The 17,641-nt window shown below is 46.8% G+C and overlaps 1 protein-coding gene across 9 annotated transcripts in view; it reads right to left on the reverse strand.

Annotated features, from left to right (window-relative positions):
* PARN (poly(A)-specific ribonuclease) overlaps window positions 1-17,641 on the reverse strand; it is a 233,377-nt gene that overhangs the window by 75,180 nt on the left and 140,556 nt on the right. For 5 of the 9 annotated variants that reach the window (XM_057315730.1, XM_057315728.1, XM_057315726.1 and 2 more), the window contains one exon: window positions 16,836-17,029. In XM_057315730.1, the coding sequence (XP_057171713.1) occupies window positions 16,836-17,029 (194 nt within the window). Of the gene's footprint in view, window positions 1-6,615; window positions 7,658-11,993; window positions 17,030-17,641 lie in introns of those variants that run through there. The other 4 variants (XM_026520293.4, XM_057315731.1, XM_044391575.3 and 1 more) reach the window with 2 other exon arrangements.

A 17,641-nucleotide genomic window follows, 5' to 3' on the forward strand; every position in this document is an offset into this window, starting at 1 on the left:
GCCCCAGACCGACTTTGATGTGTCAAAGTCCGAGGCTAACCAGAAGCAGGGGAAAGCCACTTCTCGAGATACTCACTACAGAGCTTTAGAAGATTCTAGAACATTCACAAATCCAATCATTTGAAAGACTCGACCTTATGTAAGTATCTCAACTCCTTCTCTCAAGCCGTGGAGCCATGGAGAGAGAGCTCAGTCTCTGGCAGACAGACTGGGTTCAAACTTTAGTTCTGCCACTTACAAGCTGTGTGACCTTAGGCTGTTTCTAAAGTGCTCAAAGCCTTCCTTTCTCCTCCCAAGGGAACAAAAGGAATAAAATAATAATAATAATAATAATAATAATAATAATAATGCACCTGGCACATAATAAACCTCTTAAGTACTAATAACAAGTGCCTACAAGAGCTAGACACTTAACGTGAGAGTAACATTTTCTGCATGGCTCTATTTATGCACCTAAAGACACAAACCAGCTAAGAGGTAATGACTTTTAACAGGAACTAGGGATGGAAGTGACCTTGCCCTTGGATTTGCTCCCAGCCCCCGCCAATTTGGTTTATAAAGTGTGTGCATTTCCCCTACGGTTCACGCAGCTTTCCCAAGACCAGGGGCTCCCAGACCTGAGCAGGCACCAGAAATACCCGAAGGGCTTGTTTCCAGACAGCTGGGCCCCGCCCCTGGAGTTTGTGACTCAGTAGGACTGGGGTGAGGTCCAAGAATTTGCATTTCTACCAAGTTCTCAGGTGATGCTGATGCCCCTGGGAACACTGAACTTCAAAGACCAGGGCGTGTCTTCCCGCTCTGGGCACCCCCCAGGCTTCGTAAGTGAAATGACGGGCTGGCTCACTAGGCAGGTGGGCGTTTTGGACATGCTGCTCCAAATGCGGAGGTCTTTGGTAGGATCCTCAAATGGAAATCGCTTTGGCCATACCTATCCAAAGCCTTGAGGATGCTTCCGCTCCCTGATGCTCTAATCCCCCTTCTGGGAAGCTGTCCCTTCAGAAGTTGTCTAAGATATGGACAAAGCCTTATGATCCTGTGGCTTTGAAGAGGAGGAGGCAACAGGTCTGTGTAGAACTCTCTACTCCGGGAGCTGGGGATGGACGGACCAGGGGTGAAAAGGGGGGGAATGTGGCCGCACCCCAGTGCACTGACTCTGGGCGTATACAGGCCATGCACAGATGAGACGGCCACCCCGAGCCCCTCGAGAGGTGTATGGCTATAATTTCTTAATCCTCCTTCCACGTGATGCCCTTCATACGGACATACGACAGTGTCAAGTCTTGGCTAGGCACGTGGGCACTGAAGTCAGACATCCTGGGGTTTGAATTCCAGCTCTGCCACTCCAGGGCAAGTTACCCGACTGGCCTGGACCTCGGTTTTATCTTCACGAGAGCATCACGAAGCACTTAGAAGAGAGTATGCTCTCATATACATGTCCCGTTACTGTTACAGAAAACTAGACTGGGGTAGGAAGAAAATTTACTTTTCAACAGCCAGAACTGAATACTTGAGGAGGAGTTGACTTTGAAATGGAAAGTTCTGGAGAGCATGGGTTATGCGTTTCCAAGGAGGAGACTCTGGTTTTTCCCAGGGTAAGTGAATGATGGCAGCTAAATGGTCAAAGACCTTTTATCTGGGAGGGGGTGGCAGTGGTCCAGCCTGACCCACAGGAGACTGAAACTGAGCTGCCATCCTGGTTCTGGAGGTAAGCTCAGGTCTGGGCAATCCCTGGGTGCAGACGCTGTGCCCCGCAGCAGGCTGCCTCGACTGTGTGGTTTCTCAAGCCCAGGTGTCCATAGAAAGGCTTCCAAGTCTAAGTGGGAGGGAGTGGGTGTTTAAGCAGAGAGAAAGTGAAGGCTCTGAGGCTCCATGAGGTGAGGTGCGCCTGATTCACATCCCGCACAATAGCGCGTACAGTTGGACCAAGCAGAATGCTGGGGGTTGTAAAACCGAAACACCCCCCAAGGAACCTCCATCTTCCCCACATAGACGCAGCCTTCGAACACAGACACAAGCCTAGGCTCCCGGGCCACAATCATTTGTCAAGGTGACTTGTAGGCATGGCGTCCCATTCAACAAATGGAAGACAAGCTGCCAGGTCAGATCAGCCCTTCCTGAGTCAGAGAACAGTGCTGGGTTTCCAGGTTCTGAAGGCTGAGAATAAGAGGCCAGGCCCACAGGGCTCCCGCGTGTGCACAAGTCACACACACACAGGTCAGGTTCTCTGGCTCCAAGCTTTCTGGTCTAGCGTCTCCCCATGTTCTTACTTAAAAGAAACAGGCATGGAGGTTCAATCTCCTTTCTTCCGAAACACAATTTAAAGCTCCCCCCTAAAAAAAAAAAAGAAAAAAAGGGAGGGGGCTCTTTCTCTTCAGTTGTCCCTTTTTTTGACAGGACTGTCTTGCCTAAACCATTTCCATCCTAAACGCCCCTCTCAGCTTTTGGGAATGTTTTCAGCAGGCACAGCTGCACCAAGCACTTTCTCAAGTCCAGGTTTGCGGCCAGGCCGAAAGCGAAGGGGCTGAGAGGCCAGAAGACAGACTGAACCGCTGTCATCGGGGACCAGACGACTCGGGAGCACAGGGTGGCCCACAACCTGGGGAAACATGACCTAGCCTCCACGTATCCTATTTCCCCTCCTCGACAAAATCAGACACATCGATTTACCCCATGAATCATTTGGGGGAAAAAAAGATTCAATTGAAGTCATGAAACTTAAGTCATGAGATCAAAAAAAAAAAAAAAAAAACATCTGAAAAGATAGCACTATTTTTAACACTCACTAGTGCCCCGGGTCAGGAGAGAGCGGCCCGGCCCAGCCTCAGCAGGAACCAAGGGTCAGGGGATGTTCCCCTCCATGTCGAGGGAAGGGCTGCAAGATGTTCAAGTGGGAACATCACGTGCAGAAAGGATGAGCCCCTCTCTATGCTGCTGTTCAGCCAGGGTAAGAGCTCCCTTTAAAAGTACACGCATCAGGGACACCTGGGTGGCTCCGTCAGTTAAGCATCTGACATCTGCTCAGGTCACGATCTCAGGATTCTGGGATCAAGCCCCATCTCTGGCTCAGTGAAGAGTCTGCTTGAGGGTTCTCTCTCCCTTTGCCCTTCTCCACCCCCCGTCTCTCTCTAAAATAAATAAATCTTTCAAAAATTAAAGCACACACCCTAAGACCCACCCTTGTTATTAGGTCAATAGATTTTTGTGCAAGGCACCAAAGCAATCCAACTGGAAAGGTCTTCTTCACAAATGGTGCTGAATAACTGATATCCACAAGGAATAAAGGGACTTCACTTCCGCCTCACACCACACACGCAAAACTTAACTCAACATGGATCGCAGATGGAATCATAAACCCCAGAACTCTAAAGCTTCTGCAAACACACACGCAAAGCTTCTGCAAGAAACATGAAAGGATATCTTTACAACGTGGGGGTTTCTTAGAAAGGACCAAAATATGGCATGACATCCCCATGAATGGGTCCCAAGAAGGAAGCAAAAAAAATGTACAAAATAGACTTCATTAAAACTAAAATTCATGGGATGCCTGGCTCAGTTGATTAAGCATCTGCCTTCTGCTCAGGTCATGATGCCAGGGTCCTGGGATCAAGCCCCATGTTGGGCTCCTTGCTCAGAGGGAAGCCTGCTTCTCCCTCTGCCTGCCAGTCCCCCTGCTTGTGCTCTTTCTTTCTCTCTAACGAATAAATAAATAAAATCTTAAAAAAAAAGAGAGAAAAGAAAGAAAAGTAAAATTCTGCCCTGAGAAAAATACCGTTAAGAAAATAAACGAGTTTCTGGGAGAGTGGATCCTGAATGTTCTCACCACCAAAAAAAAAAAAAAAAGGTGATCATGTGATGTGATGATCCTGTTGGCTATCACTATGGTGGTTATTTTTCTGCAGCATATGAGTGTATCAGGTTAACACACTGTACATGTTAAACTTACATAACGTTGTATGTCAACTGTATCTCAGTGAAGGCTGGAAGAAAAAAAAAAAGAAGTCAGAGTGGGACTAAACGTTTGCAGAAAATTATCAAAGGACTGATGTCCAGAATATATAATGAGCATCTACAATTTAGTAACAGGGACACAACCCGATAAAATACAGAAAAAAGAAGTCAGAGTGGGACTAAACGTTTGCAGAAAATTATCAAAGGACTGATGTCCAGAATATATAATGAGCATCTACAATTTAGTAACAGGGACACAACCCGATAAAATACAGACATTGTCCATCATCACAGAAATGCAAAGGAAATCTGCAATGAGATACATTATATATCCATCAAACAGCTGAAGACTGATGACACCAAATGTTGCCAGGGACGGGAGCTACTGGAACTCTCCTACGGTGTCGGTGAGAGTGTAAATGATATGACCACTTTGGAAAAAGACCTGGGAATTTCTAGAATGTCCCCAGTAGGTTTATTCATAGTAGCCCCAAACTGGGAACAGCCCAAGTGTCCATCAGTTGAAGAATGGATAAACAGACCATGATATATGCACACTGGGCCACAAAAAAAAAAAAAAAAAAAAGATCTTCTGACACACACACCAGCATGAATCTCAAAAACATCATGCTGAGAGAAAGGGCCTCACCAGAGAGCATGCACTTCATGATTCTATTTCCATGAAGTTCTAGAACAGGTCAAACTAACCTGTGGTGAAAAAAATGCAGGCTGGTGGTTGCCTCTGGGGGGTGGCAGTGGGGTTGGGGTTGACTGCGAAGAGGCAGAAGAGAATATTCTGGGGGTGATGGTGATGTTCTGGACCTTAACAGTTCAGATTTCATTTGTCAGAACTTCTCAATTGGTACACTGGAGATTTGAGCATTTCACTATAAATTTTAGCCCCAGGAACCCCCATTGATAAATGTTAAACTCTGGCTAATGACACACGAGCTGAAGTACATGGTAGAGGGAGTGCACCCGTGTTTATGACTTCCTTAGAAATATATCACAAACTAGGCTGAATTGATGAATGGAGGGATGGCTGGTTATAGAATAATGTGAATAGAGCAAAATGGGGGCTATGCAATCTGGGGAGGGGCTGGTAAATTGGTATCCACTGAGCAATTCTTACAACTTCTCTGCATATTCTAAATTTTTCACAATAAAATGTTGGTGGGGGGTGGTTGGTGAATATAAAGCTGTAAGAAAAGACAGAGCACAGCACTCAGTCTCCACCCCAGCTCTGCAATCAGAGGACTACAGAACAATTTGCAGGGTAACACCGAGGTCCCCACTTCCACACCCGCCTCCAGATTTGGCTCGGTGTGTAAGAAATCTGGAGCCACAGCCCCATCATCAACATATGCCTCTGGGCCTCTGTATCAAAAAGCCGAAGCACCATCCTAGGGTTTTATACCCAAAGAGACTTCAAGAAAGCCTGTGTGTATGTGTGGAGTGGGTTGACAACTGGGTTGACCCAGTTCAACTATTTTAAGTCATCTGATCCAGTTGGGAAGAAAATAGGGGTGTGGACGTGGATGAGAGATCCCCCAGATAATTAATTCTAAGCTCAGTCCCACGTGATTATGCCCGTACCAGCTCCAGCTGACAGAAGAGGATACAAACAGGGTTTCAGATCAAAAGCGTCATCTTCAACTGTCACGGCAATTTAGTGGGTGCTTACGTGTGCTGGGCATGTTATGTGATCTCGTTTAGTCCTTGCAATCACCCTATAGGGCAGGTTTATCATTCTGGCTTCATGATGGAGGAAATGGAGGCTCGGAGAGGGTAAATGATGCGAAGCCTCCTTTCCAGAAAGCTCCCCCTTCCCCTGAGCCCCTCCCTGGACCAGGAGACACAGGGGTACAACCCATGTGTGTCTATAAAGCTTTCTGATCAGGGAGAGTTGGGCTTCAGGGGAACAACGTGGGATTTCATTCCTTTAGGACAAGAGGCCCCACCCCTCTCCCGCTGCAGCCGTGCACCACAGAAGGTGCTGGACCACCAGAGGCTCTGGGTCTCCACACAGGGTGCACTCGTCTGGCCCCATGCACGCCCATCATGGCCTGCAGGGGGCTTTCCCTCTTGTTGGCGGTGTGAAGAGTGTCCGGCACTACCTGAGTCTATCTGTAGATTTCACCGACTCAGTACCGTCCAGCAATGCCCTGTAACCCCCAGCCTTTATCTGTCTGTCTCCACCTCCCTGCACACCACTCCACGGAGCTGTGCGCAGGGACAACTCTGGAAGGGGTGGGAGCGCGTTCCCGAAGGGTTTGGGTTTGTAATTCTGCCACAGACTGCTAGGTCAGGGGGAGGAGGGGACGTGTTCCGAGGCTCGTAACTGGGGAAACATGAGTGTCTCACTCATCTGAATTCATATGCCACCACCGATTCCGAAGGGCTCCATTCCGCCCACCTCGACAGAGATGCGGACCCTCCTCCTACACAGCCATTTTCGACGGGGCTCAACTCCAGCTCCAAGCATCTGACTCATTCATGCAGGTATTGGGGTCAGAGGTTAAAAAAGAAGAAAAAATCCATAAACACCAAGATTCGTGACTTACCAGAGCTTTTTAGGGGTGATCTTTTGAGAGAAACATATCTATGTAAAGATCAAATACGTCATTCACTTACAAAAAAAGAAAAAGGAAAAAAAAACCCCCAGAATCCTATGAAAATTCCTTTAATTTTCATCTTTTGGAAATACATGTTTCATTTTTTATTTCCATGATACAAAAAAATGTTAAATATCTAACAATGATCTCTATGAAGCGGATCTCCTGAAGTAGATCCGTGAAATTCTGTCGCTGTTGGGATCAGTGTCAACAGAGAAAGGGCTGGCACACGTCCTTTGTGGTTTCACGCACACGCACAAGCATGCACACGTGCCACCTCACCCCCAGGCACACACTCAGACAGAGAGGACGAGCAGGCTGAGACGAGGGGAAGGAGCACAGCAGAACATGTAAAAACAGAAGTTAACTTTTCATACTCGTACAGTCCACCATGAGAAACTCATATCTTGGGGGGAAAGGACTCTAAATAATTATGGCCTGAAGGCTAAGACAGAGGTGAAGCTCCTTTACAGGTGGACAGCGGGAGACCGTTCCCTTCTGGAAACACAGGCTTGTCCCTCTGTATTTTCAGGCAGCTGCGGTGGGAAACAGGCAGACGCGAGTGGTCTCTCCATCCATCGGGAGACAAGCTGTGGGTCGCGGAGACCCCTGAGTCCGAAGAGAACCCCTCGGAGCGGGAAAGACTTCAACCCCAAACTCATGATCACGGCGCCCGAGAGCATCTGCTGTTTGCTCGGTTCACAGCCAACTATCCCCGCCAGGGTGGATTCTGAAACACGTGAAAATTCACAACAGGAAGGGCTTCACGAAAGCGACAGATGATCAACGGGTTAATAGCGTACACATTCACGACAGCCTACACCCGTGCTGAGTGGCAGCAGACAGTTTACATTAAAAGGGAAGAGAGACAGCCACAAAAATAAAAACTGGGTTTTGTTTGTTTTTTTTCCAGGACACATACTTGGTTTCAAACCCCTCCCATACCACATTTTATTCAATTAAATACAGTATGGCTTCCGAATGTGCTGGCTGGTCCGGCCTCAGCCACAGCACCAGCGGTGTGTTTCCCTCGGGCCTCAGTTACCACGTGTCAGGGACTTCGAAGAGCTTGGCAGGGCTGTCGGGGATAACTCCTGGGGAGGGGGTGGACAAAACAGAACATGGTGAACAAGGAGAGGACAGCACCCGGGGGACCAGCGACCGGCGCAGAGCAGAGTGCCCACGGCAGACAGGGCCGGGCTGGACAGAGCACGTCCGCAGACAGACCCTGCCCATGGGCAGCAGTGCCCAGCAGACAGAGGCGACCCCACGCAAATGTCCCATGGAGGATCAGTGACCTGCCTCCCTGCTTGGACGCCTCTGTTTACTTCACAGGGGTTAAAACATGGACGCGCACATATCGCTCAGGGGGCACACACTGTATTCTTTGCTAGTCATCACACTGAGCACTCGGTTCATCTTTTTTTTTTTTTTTAAATTAAGAAAGCTGTATGCCCAATGTGGGGCTTGAACTCACAACCCCAAGATCAAGAGTCACACGCTCCACCAACTGAGCGAGCCAGGTGTCCCTCAGTTCATTTAATCTTCGTAACAAGTCCAGCACGGTGTGGGGCACCTGTGCGGCAGAGCTCTTGAAGCGTCCGACTCTTGGTTTCTGCTCAGGTCGTGATCTCAGGGTTGTGAGCTCGAGCCCCACATCGGGCTCTGCACTCAGTACAGAGTCGGCCTGAGATTCTCTCTCCCTTTCCCCTGCCCCTCCCACTAGTGCTCTCTCTCTCAAATTAATAAATTAATTAAAAGAAAAAACCCAGCATAGTGGTATCCATGTCCCTGTTTTACAGATTCAAGAACAGGCTGAGAAAGGCAGGGTAAGGTGGCCAGTCTCACAGAGCCAGCACGTGGCTGAGGTGGGACTGGATCTTTCCACGGCATCCAGAGCCCTGTCTCGTCCCAGGACACCAGGTTTCTCTGTGCTGGGGGCTTTGTACCAGCACCCAGAAGAGAAACCCAAGGGGCTGGTGGCTTTTTTAGAGAAGCTAACTAGTGGGGGTTCATAGACCCCCAAAAGGGGCCCAAGTAGAACCGTGCAGCCGTTTCAGAGTTCAGCAACACTGGCTCAGTGTTGACGGGCCTCTTCGGGTACAAACAGTTTCACGCGGAAGCTGGAAGCCCTTCTCCTCCGTTCCCGCCACTCTATCGGCAGCGGCACAGTCGGGTCAGGGACTGGACCAGCCATGTCCAGACCAAGCAAAGGGGAATTAAGTCAGGGAAAAGCATGGCCACGATGGAAAGCGTGACCGACCAGGCGTTCCTGCCCTGGTGGCGACGTACATTACTCAAGCAGGGTTGGCAGGGAAAACCAGCAAAGCTAACCCCAGCTGCTAACACTCCAAGATTCCAAAAGGGGAGAGGGCTCGGCTGCTGCCTAAAATGGTAACTTTCAAAACTGGAGGAGGTGCAAGGTCCTGCAAAGTAGGAAATCACTCAGCTCAAAGTGGCCACCTCAATGGTAGGAATGTCTAAAGATAACTAGGTCTGAACACACGAAATAACACAGGATTTCCGCCAACACGAGAATTCCCACTGGTGATCGTTTACTGAGATGAAGTCCAGACAGACAGGATGAGAAGCCTGGGAGAGGGATACTTGGGAGGCTTCTGCCCCGGGTCTCATCGCTGTGTTGGCACTCCCAGCAAAGACTGTAAGACCACTCCTGAGAAGTGAAGAGGGACAGGAGATGCTCCATGTGAGATTCCCAGGATCCAGTTAGGTTATTAAAGAACAAGATATACAGACACTCCCCTCCGCAGAGCACACACATTCATATGATACCTGATCATAGGGAGGAAAAGAAACATCCGTAAGGGCATTTTTATAATTCACGTATCAGAGAAATATCACAGCACCCAATTAGCCATTTCACATATTTTTTTAAGATTTTATTTTTATTTATTTGAGAAAGAGAGAGAGAAAGAGAGAATGAGTGGAGAGGTGTAGGGGCAGAGGAAGAGGGAGAAGCAGACTCCCCGCTGAATGCAGAGCCTGACACGGAGCTTGAGCCCAGGACCCTGAGATCATGACCCACTCCAAAGGCAGATGCCCAACGGACTGAGCCACCCAGGTGCCCCACCAATTAGCCATTTTAAAGGTAAAAGCCACAATGCCAAGTGTGGAGAAGTGAAATAAATTCAAACTAGCTGCGAGGGAAATCAAACAAACAAAAGCTAAATGGCTAAAAACAACTGTTCTGTCTTACTTCTACTAGCACCTGCTGCTGGCTGGATGGGACCGTGTGTGGGTGTGGCGGCATGCCAGCAGACACACAGGAAGTGACTCGGGGAAGAGCTGGTGAGAAACAGTGCGATAAGCAAAAGCTTTGGATGAGCACGCCTGGCCTGGCCATTTGACTGGCGGTATGGCTTTGAACAACTCTCCCTGGCCCATCTATCTGCTGGACTGAATACTACTTTCTGCTGCACAGGCCTGCTGTGGTACAGTCGAGTTCCAGGCACACAACAAGTTTTTCGTGTACGTCAGGTCCCTTTTCCTTATCAGTAAGGTGGCCGGACACTGAATATGGTTCTTCTCCAGGAAGCAAGAGCCTGCAGTCAAGATGATCCTTGTTTTCACTGCCTAAAATGTGCAGCTGCTGAGCAAGTGATGTGTCTAGAGGAACCAGAACTTTAGGAACTTTCTAAAGGAGACCTAGACCAGGAGAGGCTGGAGGTCACTGTTGCTGTTCTTTCTAGCACTTTCCAGAAAGGGAGTGCTGGAGACTGAAGGATCAGTCTAAAAGCTAGTGGATAAGGAGCTAGGTCAGCGTTCCAGGGAGCTCATTTTCACAGCCCTGTTTCACTTGAGGGCAAAGAATTATTCTGGAACAATTTTTCTTTTTAAACAAATATTTTAGGATGTCTGCTTCCTGTTGGGATGGATCTCAATGCATACTTTGCACCATATACGAAAATTAACTCAAAATAGACTGTACACCTAAATGTAAAACCTAAAACCATGAAATGTCTAGAAGAAAACACAGGAAAAAATCTCTATAATCTGGAGTCAAGCAACGATTTCTTAGATATGACACCAAAGGCATAATCCGAGAAAAAAAACGATAAATTGGATTTTAGTAAAATTTTAAACTTCTACTATTTGAAAGTTACCATTAAGAAAATGAAAAGGAAAGCAGAGTCTGGAATGTGCAAAACACCCAAAAGGACTTGTCTCCAGAATATACAAAGAACTCTCAAAACTCAAGGAGAAGAAAACAAATAACCCGATGAAAAAAATGGGCAAAAGATCTGAAAAGACATTCCGCCAAAGAGATTTGGACGGCTAATAAGCACACAAAGAGATGCTTAGCATCATTAGTCGTTAGGGAAATTCAGTTCAAAGCCATATGAGACACCACTACAGGCCCACTGGAATGGCGAAAAAGGACCGTACCAGTACTGGTGAAGGTGCAGAGCCACCGGAAGCCTCGCTGGCCGACGGCAGGAATGCTCGATGGCGCAGCCACTTTGGAAAACGCTGTGCCAGTTTCTTAGAAGGTGAAACATGCACTTACCAAATGACCCAGCAATTCCACGCTTCGGTATTTACCCCAAAGAAACGAAAACTTAGTTCATACAAAAACCTGTTGGCAAATGTTTATAGCAGCTTGATTCTTAGTTGCTAAAAAGTGGGAACAACCTAAATGCTAACTGGCAAAATGGATAAACAGCGATATGTCTGCAAGACAGAATACTACTCAGCAATAAGAAGGAATGAACCATTGGTACATGCAACAGAAAAATGAATCTCAAATGTATTAAGAAAGAAGCACATCAGTGGCTGCCAGGATCTAGGGGTGGGAGGAGGGATGGGGCATGAGGAAACCTTCTGGAATGATACAACTATTCCCTCTCTCTCTTTTAAGATTATTTATTTATTTTAGAGAGAAGGTGAGGGGAAGGGGCAGAGGGAGTGGGAGAGAAAATCTCAAGCAGACTCTCTGTTGAGTGCAGAGCCCGACGTGGGGCTTGATCCCAGGACCCGAGATCATGACCTGAGCTGAAATCAAGAGTCAGACGCTTAACCAACTGAGCCACCCAGATGCCCCTACAACTATTCTCTCTCTTGATCACAATGATGGTAATATGGCTGTACATATTTGCAAAAACTCATCAAATTGTGCACCTAAAAGCGATGACTTATTATACACAAACTGTACCTTAATAAAGCTTACCTTGCAAAAGATATTAGGAATGTTGTTTAAAAACCCAACAAAATTTTAATATAAAATATTATGCTGATAATTAAAATTTGACCAGAAGTTTTTTTTAAATGGGGGAAAGAACAGGATACCCAACTGTCTATGAAGTATGATGCCAACTATGTATAAAAATGACATGCAGAGTAAAAACAGTTGTTAAGGGAGTATCAGGCAACCATGGGGTTTGATTTCTTGTTTTTCTTCAATTTTATAGCTTTTCATAGTGAGCACATTATCTTTATTAACAAAACGACAAAAGAAATTAAAAAGTGGTCAACACAAAAGGTGACCGTTTGTGCTTCTTTATCCTTCTTCTATCCAGAGCTGAAAAGGAGAGATTCTGAGAGGAAAGACATTTCTGCCCTCAGGTGAATCCAGAACAGAATCTCAAACACTGGGATCTGCCATCGTATCATTTTCTAGAGTGGAATTCTGCAGACAGAAAGATCCTGTGGGGTGCTATACAAATGTATTTCACTGGGAGATGATCCAGAGGGCCTGGTGGAGGGCCACCAGAGGGGTCAGGGACCGATCAGTGGACTGACTACTGCACAGCACACACCCCAGGGGCCACACTGAGGCTGTCAGCCACATTTTAACCAAGGAATTAAAAAGCTCCTTGGCTGGGGCGCCTGGGTGGCACAGCGGTTGAGCGTCTACCTTCGGCTCAGGGCGTGATGCTGGCGTTATGGGATCGAGCCCCACGTCGGGCTCCTCCGCTATGAGCCTGCTTCTTCCTCTCCCACTCCCCCTGCTTGTGTCCCCTCTCTCGCTGGCTGTCTCTATCTCTGTCAAATAAATAAATAAAATCTTTAAAAAAAAAAAAAAAAAGCTCCTTGGCTGCACTTCCCTAGTCTGGATGGTCAGCAACTGCAGACTGCTGTTCAGATCCTAAATTTTCATACTGTAACTTTAAGGATTTAAGCTTGAAAAGTTCAACAGATTACTCAAGACTCCAATGATACCCCTGGTTCCTGGCAAACATTTAAAGGTCTACTGTGTTGTTTTAAATGTAAGGAAGAAAAAGACTTGTAGCAGCCTCTCTATGACATGACACAAAAATCACCAGAATAGTCAGCATCTCCAGCACTCTTCTGCCAATGCTGACAGGGCCTGATGGAACCTCTGGCTACTGGACTGTCCGTCAATATTTTGAGAATGGTCAGTCTGGTCAGCAACAGGACACTGGAACACAATTCACTTATCAGCAAGAACAAGTGTGCTCTGGAAACCCATCCATCAAACACTGTCTGCGGAACATTTCCTCGGGATACTTTATTCCAGCCTAAATGGCACGCAGAACTTGATTTCTTTATGTACCAACTGAGAATGTACCTTGAATTCCCCCCGAGGAAAAGCAGACAGCACTACCAATCTACACTAATCCTCATAAATATAAAAGGAAGGGACTTACATTCTATGTTTGCCACCTGAACACAGGATAGAAACAACACTTAGGAGAAAAATATTTGCTAAGTACATAATACGTACATAGTAAGCTCCAAAAGAGAACGGTCGCTTGGGTCACATGACGTCATCACAAGAAAGCCCAAATTGGCAATTGTTTCTGCTCTTGACCAGCTGCCAGAAATGCTTATCTTTGTAAAGAGTCCTTTGCTTCTTCTAAAGTTTGGATGAATTTCACAGATTGCAGAACGGTACAACGTGTGAACTTTGGATCAGACTGCCCACCCCAGTGCCCCCAATACCAGCTATATTTGACTTTGCAAGTCTGAATTCTTTGAGCCTGTTTCCTCTCTAGAAATTGGAAATACTGGTATCTATGCTTTACTGAGTTTTTATAAGGAAGAGACAGTAAAGGATGATCCTGGCACAACGCCTGCTACATGATATAAACTCAATAAACGGTCATTTCTTTGGCAATTTAGTCATTTTGTTAGCTGTGAAGGGGTCTGGTATTGAGTTCTTAGTGCATCTTTGATATTAAAATGTGTAACTAAGACAGAGGACACTGTTGTGTGTAGGATTTACTGAGCACCCACTGTCCTAGGGCTGCTACAACACACAATATTCTATGGTCCTACTTTTTGCTACTTCCTCCTTAGAAAACAGAATCTCCCTCACAGGTCAAACAGTATCTTTTATACTTTTCATACCTTCTCCGACAGTGCTGGGCACCCAACATACCTTCGTGAATCACCCGCAGCCCTGTCAAGATACTCTCGCCAGGAGGACAGCTCAGACAGGAGGCCCTGGGACCTGTCTCTGCAGGTCAGACTTCCCCACGCCCTACCGAACCGTCCCATCCGGTTGCTGCCAATACTCCAACCAGGTCTTCACGGCTCCTGGTACCCTCTGAACGCTTGGGTGCTTCATGCAGACCCTTCATAGGCTCAGACCTTTGTATTCTCACTCACTGTAGGACCTTACGAAAGTCACCGAGCAATCGAAATCGGTCAACTCCACAGGCTCAGAGCCTGGTTATCTCAACCAACATCCTGCTGAGAATATTAGCGCTAAATGCTTACAACAACACAGTGAAGAAGGACCCGTTAAACTTCCAGCTTTGCGCTGCTGGAAGGCCTCAGCTGATGAATGGTGCTCCAGAAGCCCAATTATCTCAAGTTCTCTGATTCAATTAAAAGCTGTCAAGATGTTTCTCTTTCTCTTTTAGCGGGACTGACAAAGAAGTACAAAATCTATCATTTTTTCTTTTTTAGCTCAAATCTTGAGGCAATGACAGCTTTACTGTCAATGGGAGGAAAATAAAAACCTATTTTAATGACGGTATTATACATTCAAAACCCCAAATAACTCACAGAAAGTTTTCACTTAGAATGATGAAAGTTATAAAAGGAGCTAATCTATTCAGGCAGTCTATTATTAGGTATTTTAATGTTAATACCTGTAAGATTATGCTGAGATAGAGGGGGAAAAACACCTGTCATCTTGTCCCTGAGAACTAACAGATAAGCTGAAAAATTCAGAAGAGTCTGAGACAGGAAGGAAAGGAATACAAGAGGGGACCCCGCCCCCCACCACACTAGCCGTGATCTCTAAAAGTCATGCCGACGTTCAGTATGAACATTCACTGAGCAGACACAATGCGGCAGTGGTAAGAAGGTATCACAGGTGAAGATTAAGGGCGTTACAGAATAAAACCTTCTCCAGTGCTCATTTTAGGGAACGGAAGGGAGGCAAGTCAAGAACAGCGGAATTCAAGGAGGCAGCTGAAAGAAACAATCTGGGCTTCAAACAAGAAGTTTAAGTTTTCAGTTAAAGTTAAGCCTCAGCATAATGTATAAAAACATATGCAACATTTTTGTTGCCTCTTTGATTTCATTGATACCAATGAGATTCAGAAAACTCCCCGCCAGCAGATCAGGCCACATTGCAAAGGGAGGAATTAATATGAAACACGATGAATTCTTAGCTTAGGTATGAATCAAGTTCCATGGCTTTCCTAGACCTTCCTTTGATCTGACTGTTGGTTCTGCTAGCCAGGAGACTGGCGTGATATGAGATAAAAGAGAGGTGCACTCGGGGCTGGGTCAGCGGCCCTGCTATCCCAAGCAGACAGGCAGTGGCATAGCCATGTGGGGAAAGCACGGGCTTTTCTGAAGGACAAACTGAAGGACTCCATGACCTTGGGTGGGTCCCATTACCCTTCATGCCACCAACGTCTTAACCGTGAAATGGACTTTGAGGACCACCTTTAAAGGAAAGAACTCCCACCAAGCACGAAATGCTGCACCGGGCCCTGAGTAAGCAGCCGTCAGTGAAGGGCTCTAACTGTTGTCACTGCAACAGCTGTGGGACCCAGTAGGTGACGGCCGGATCTCCGGAGCAAGGAACTGGCCTGGCTGACCATCGAGCCACTCCCTCATGTCACAGCCCAGCATTGTAGGGGGTCTGCGCATGGAGGGCTAAGTTCAGTCATGGACCCCCCGCGGCATCCGGGTTACGGAGAGAACATGGGATTTTGCCTCGGGCAGGCCTGGACTTACCTTCTGCTGCTAGCTACCTGGACCTGCACATTTCTTAACCTCTCTGAGACAGGTACCTGTGTCACTAAGACAGGATGGTAATCCCCTATGTCAGGGCCACTGTGAGAAGGCAATTACATCAGGAGAGAAAAGGCTCCTACTACAGCACCTTGCACATACTGGGCTTTCAACATGGGTTAGCTTCTGGTTTCCTTTGTTCCTTATGTAATTCTGTGTATGAGAGAAATCCAGGCTGCCTGGCGTTTTGCTGGGAACGGTGAAAACTCTGCCACTGAAAATAACATGTGTAGGAGGAGGCCTCTGTGCACATTTAAATGCACATTTAAGATACTGGGGCTACTTACACACATCAGCAAAACCTCTAAACCATGGAGGAGAGAGAGAGGATTACCAAAATGGAGTAACCGTCTTTAACTGAGAAGGCCCCTGCCAAGCCTTCCTCTATCAAGAGACAGGGCTTTTTAGGGATTCCTCAAATTAAATGGATCCTAAAAAGCATCTGGTCCCGTGGTAAACTACGGCAGCCCCCCTCATCTGCGGGGGACATATTCCCAAACACCCAGTAGATGCCTGAAACCTCCGGTAGTACCAAACCCTATACACTCCATGCTATTTCCTGTACATCCACAGCTGTGACGAAGTTTAATTTATAAATGAGGCAGAGTAAGAGATTAACAAGAGCTCATAACAAATGAGGACAATTATAAAACAATGTACTGTAATAAAAGTCGTGTGAATTGGTTTCTCTCACTTAAAAAATCTTACTGTCCTAGACTCACCCTTCTTCTGGTGATGATGTGAGATGATAAAATGCCCTCGTGACAAGATGAAGTGAGGAGAATGACAGAGGCATGGAGACCTAGCATTAGGCTACCAATGACGTTCTGATGATACAGAGGTCAGAAGGATCCTCTGCTTCTGGACCACGGCTGATTATGGGAAACCGTGGATAAGGGGGTTGTGGGGGACTACTGGACATGGGCTTTGCCACCAACCAAAGCCCTGCTATCATTTCTCCCCCCAAACTATGAGTTTCTAGAGCATTAAAGAGTACACAACTCCAGAGCTCTACTAAGATCTTATACAAACCTGCTGGTGAAAGGTCCTTCTTCATTCTTTTTAATTTCTTGGACTTTTTTCTTCCCTCGGAGAGGGGCTCTGCACAGGACTCTGTCTGCTCGAACTCGGTGTCAGAAATCTCCCCCGATATTCTGGCCTCCAAGTCAGCTTCTTCTGGGCTCGGACTCAGATTTCTCTTTCCTGCCGTGCTGGTCGCTGTAAGACTGAAACACAAATAATGCGACGACATGAAAGGTGTTGAGATTAACAGGAACACTGGCCTCGAAAATGTCTTAATACTCTCTTAAGTCTGTTACCACTTAACTAGCAGCCAACAACACGGGCGGCTGCCACTTGTGTGTGAGAGTGAAAGACCTTATATAGGAACTGAAGTCTGAAGGTTTCCCTGTGATGACAAGCTTATTCAGAAGCAAGCTCGACGTTACGCTTGTGTACAGACACATAGGAATCTAAGCTGTTCTTAGTGCTTTGAAGAACGCATTTTTTTTTTTTAAAGATTTTATTTATTTGAGAAAGAGAGAGCGTGAGAGCGAGCATGGCGGGGGGGGGGGGCAGAGCAAGAAGCAGAAACCCCGCTGAGCAGGGAGCCTGCCGGCATGGTGCTTGATCCCAGGACCCCGGGATCAGGACCCGAGACAAAGGCAGACGCTTAACCCGCTGAGCCACCCAGGCGCTCCTTGAAGAACAAAATTTTAAAGAAAATTCCTGGTTTCTGTTTTCGTGGAGCTCCTGTTTCGTAGCAGAAGAGTTGAGCTGCTGTAATAAAATAACAGTCTTGGTGGAGCTAAATTGGAAGACGGCACTGTTGTTACCTT

This window comes from Ursus arctos, unplaced genomic scaffold (assembly GCF_023065955.2).
Source record: "Ursus arctos isolate Adak ecotype North America unplaced genomic scaffold, UrsArc2.0 scaffold_2, whole genome shotgun sequence".
Taxonomy (NCBI): Eukaryota; Metazoa; Chordata; class Mammalia; order Carnivora; family Ursidae; genus Ursus; species Ursus arctos.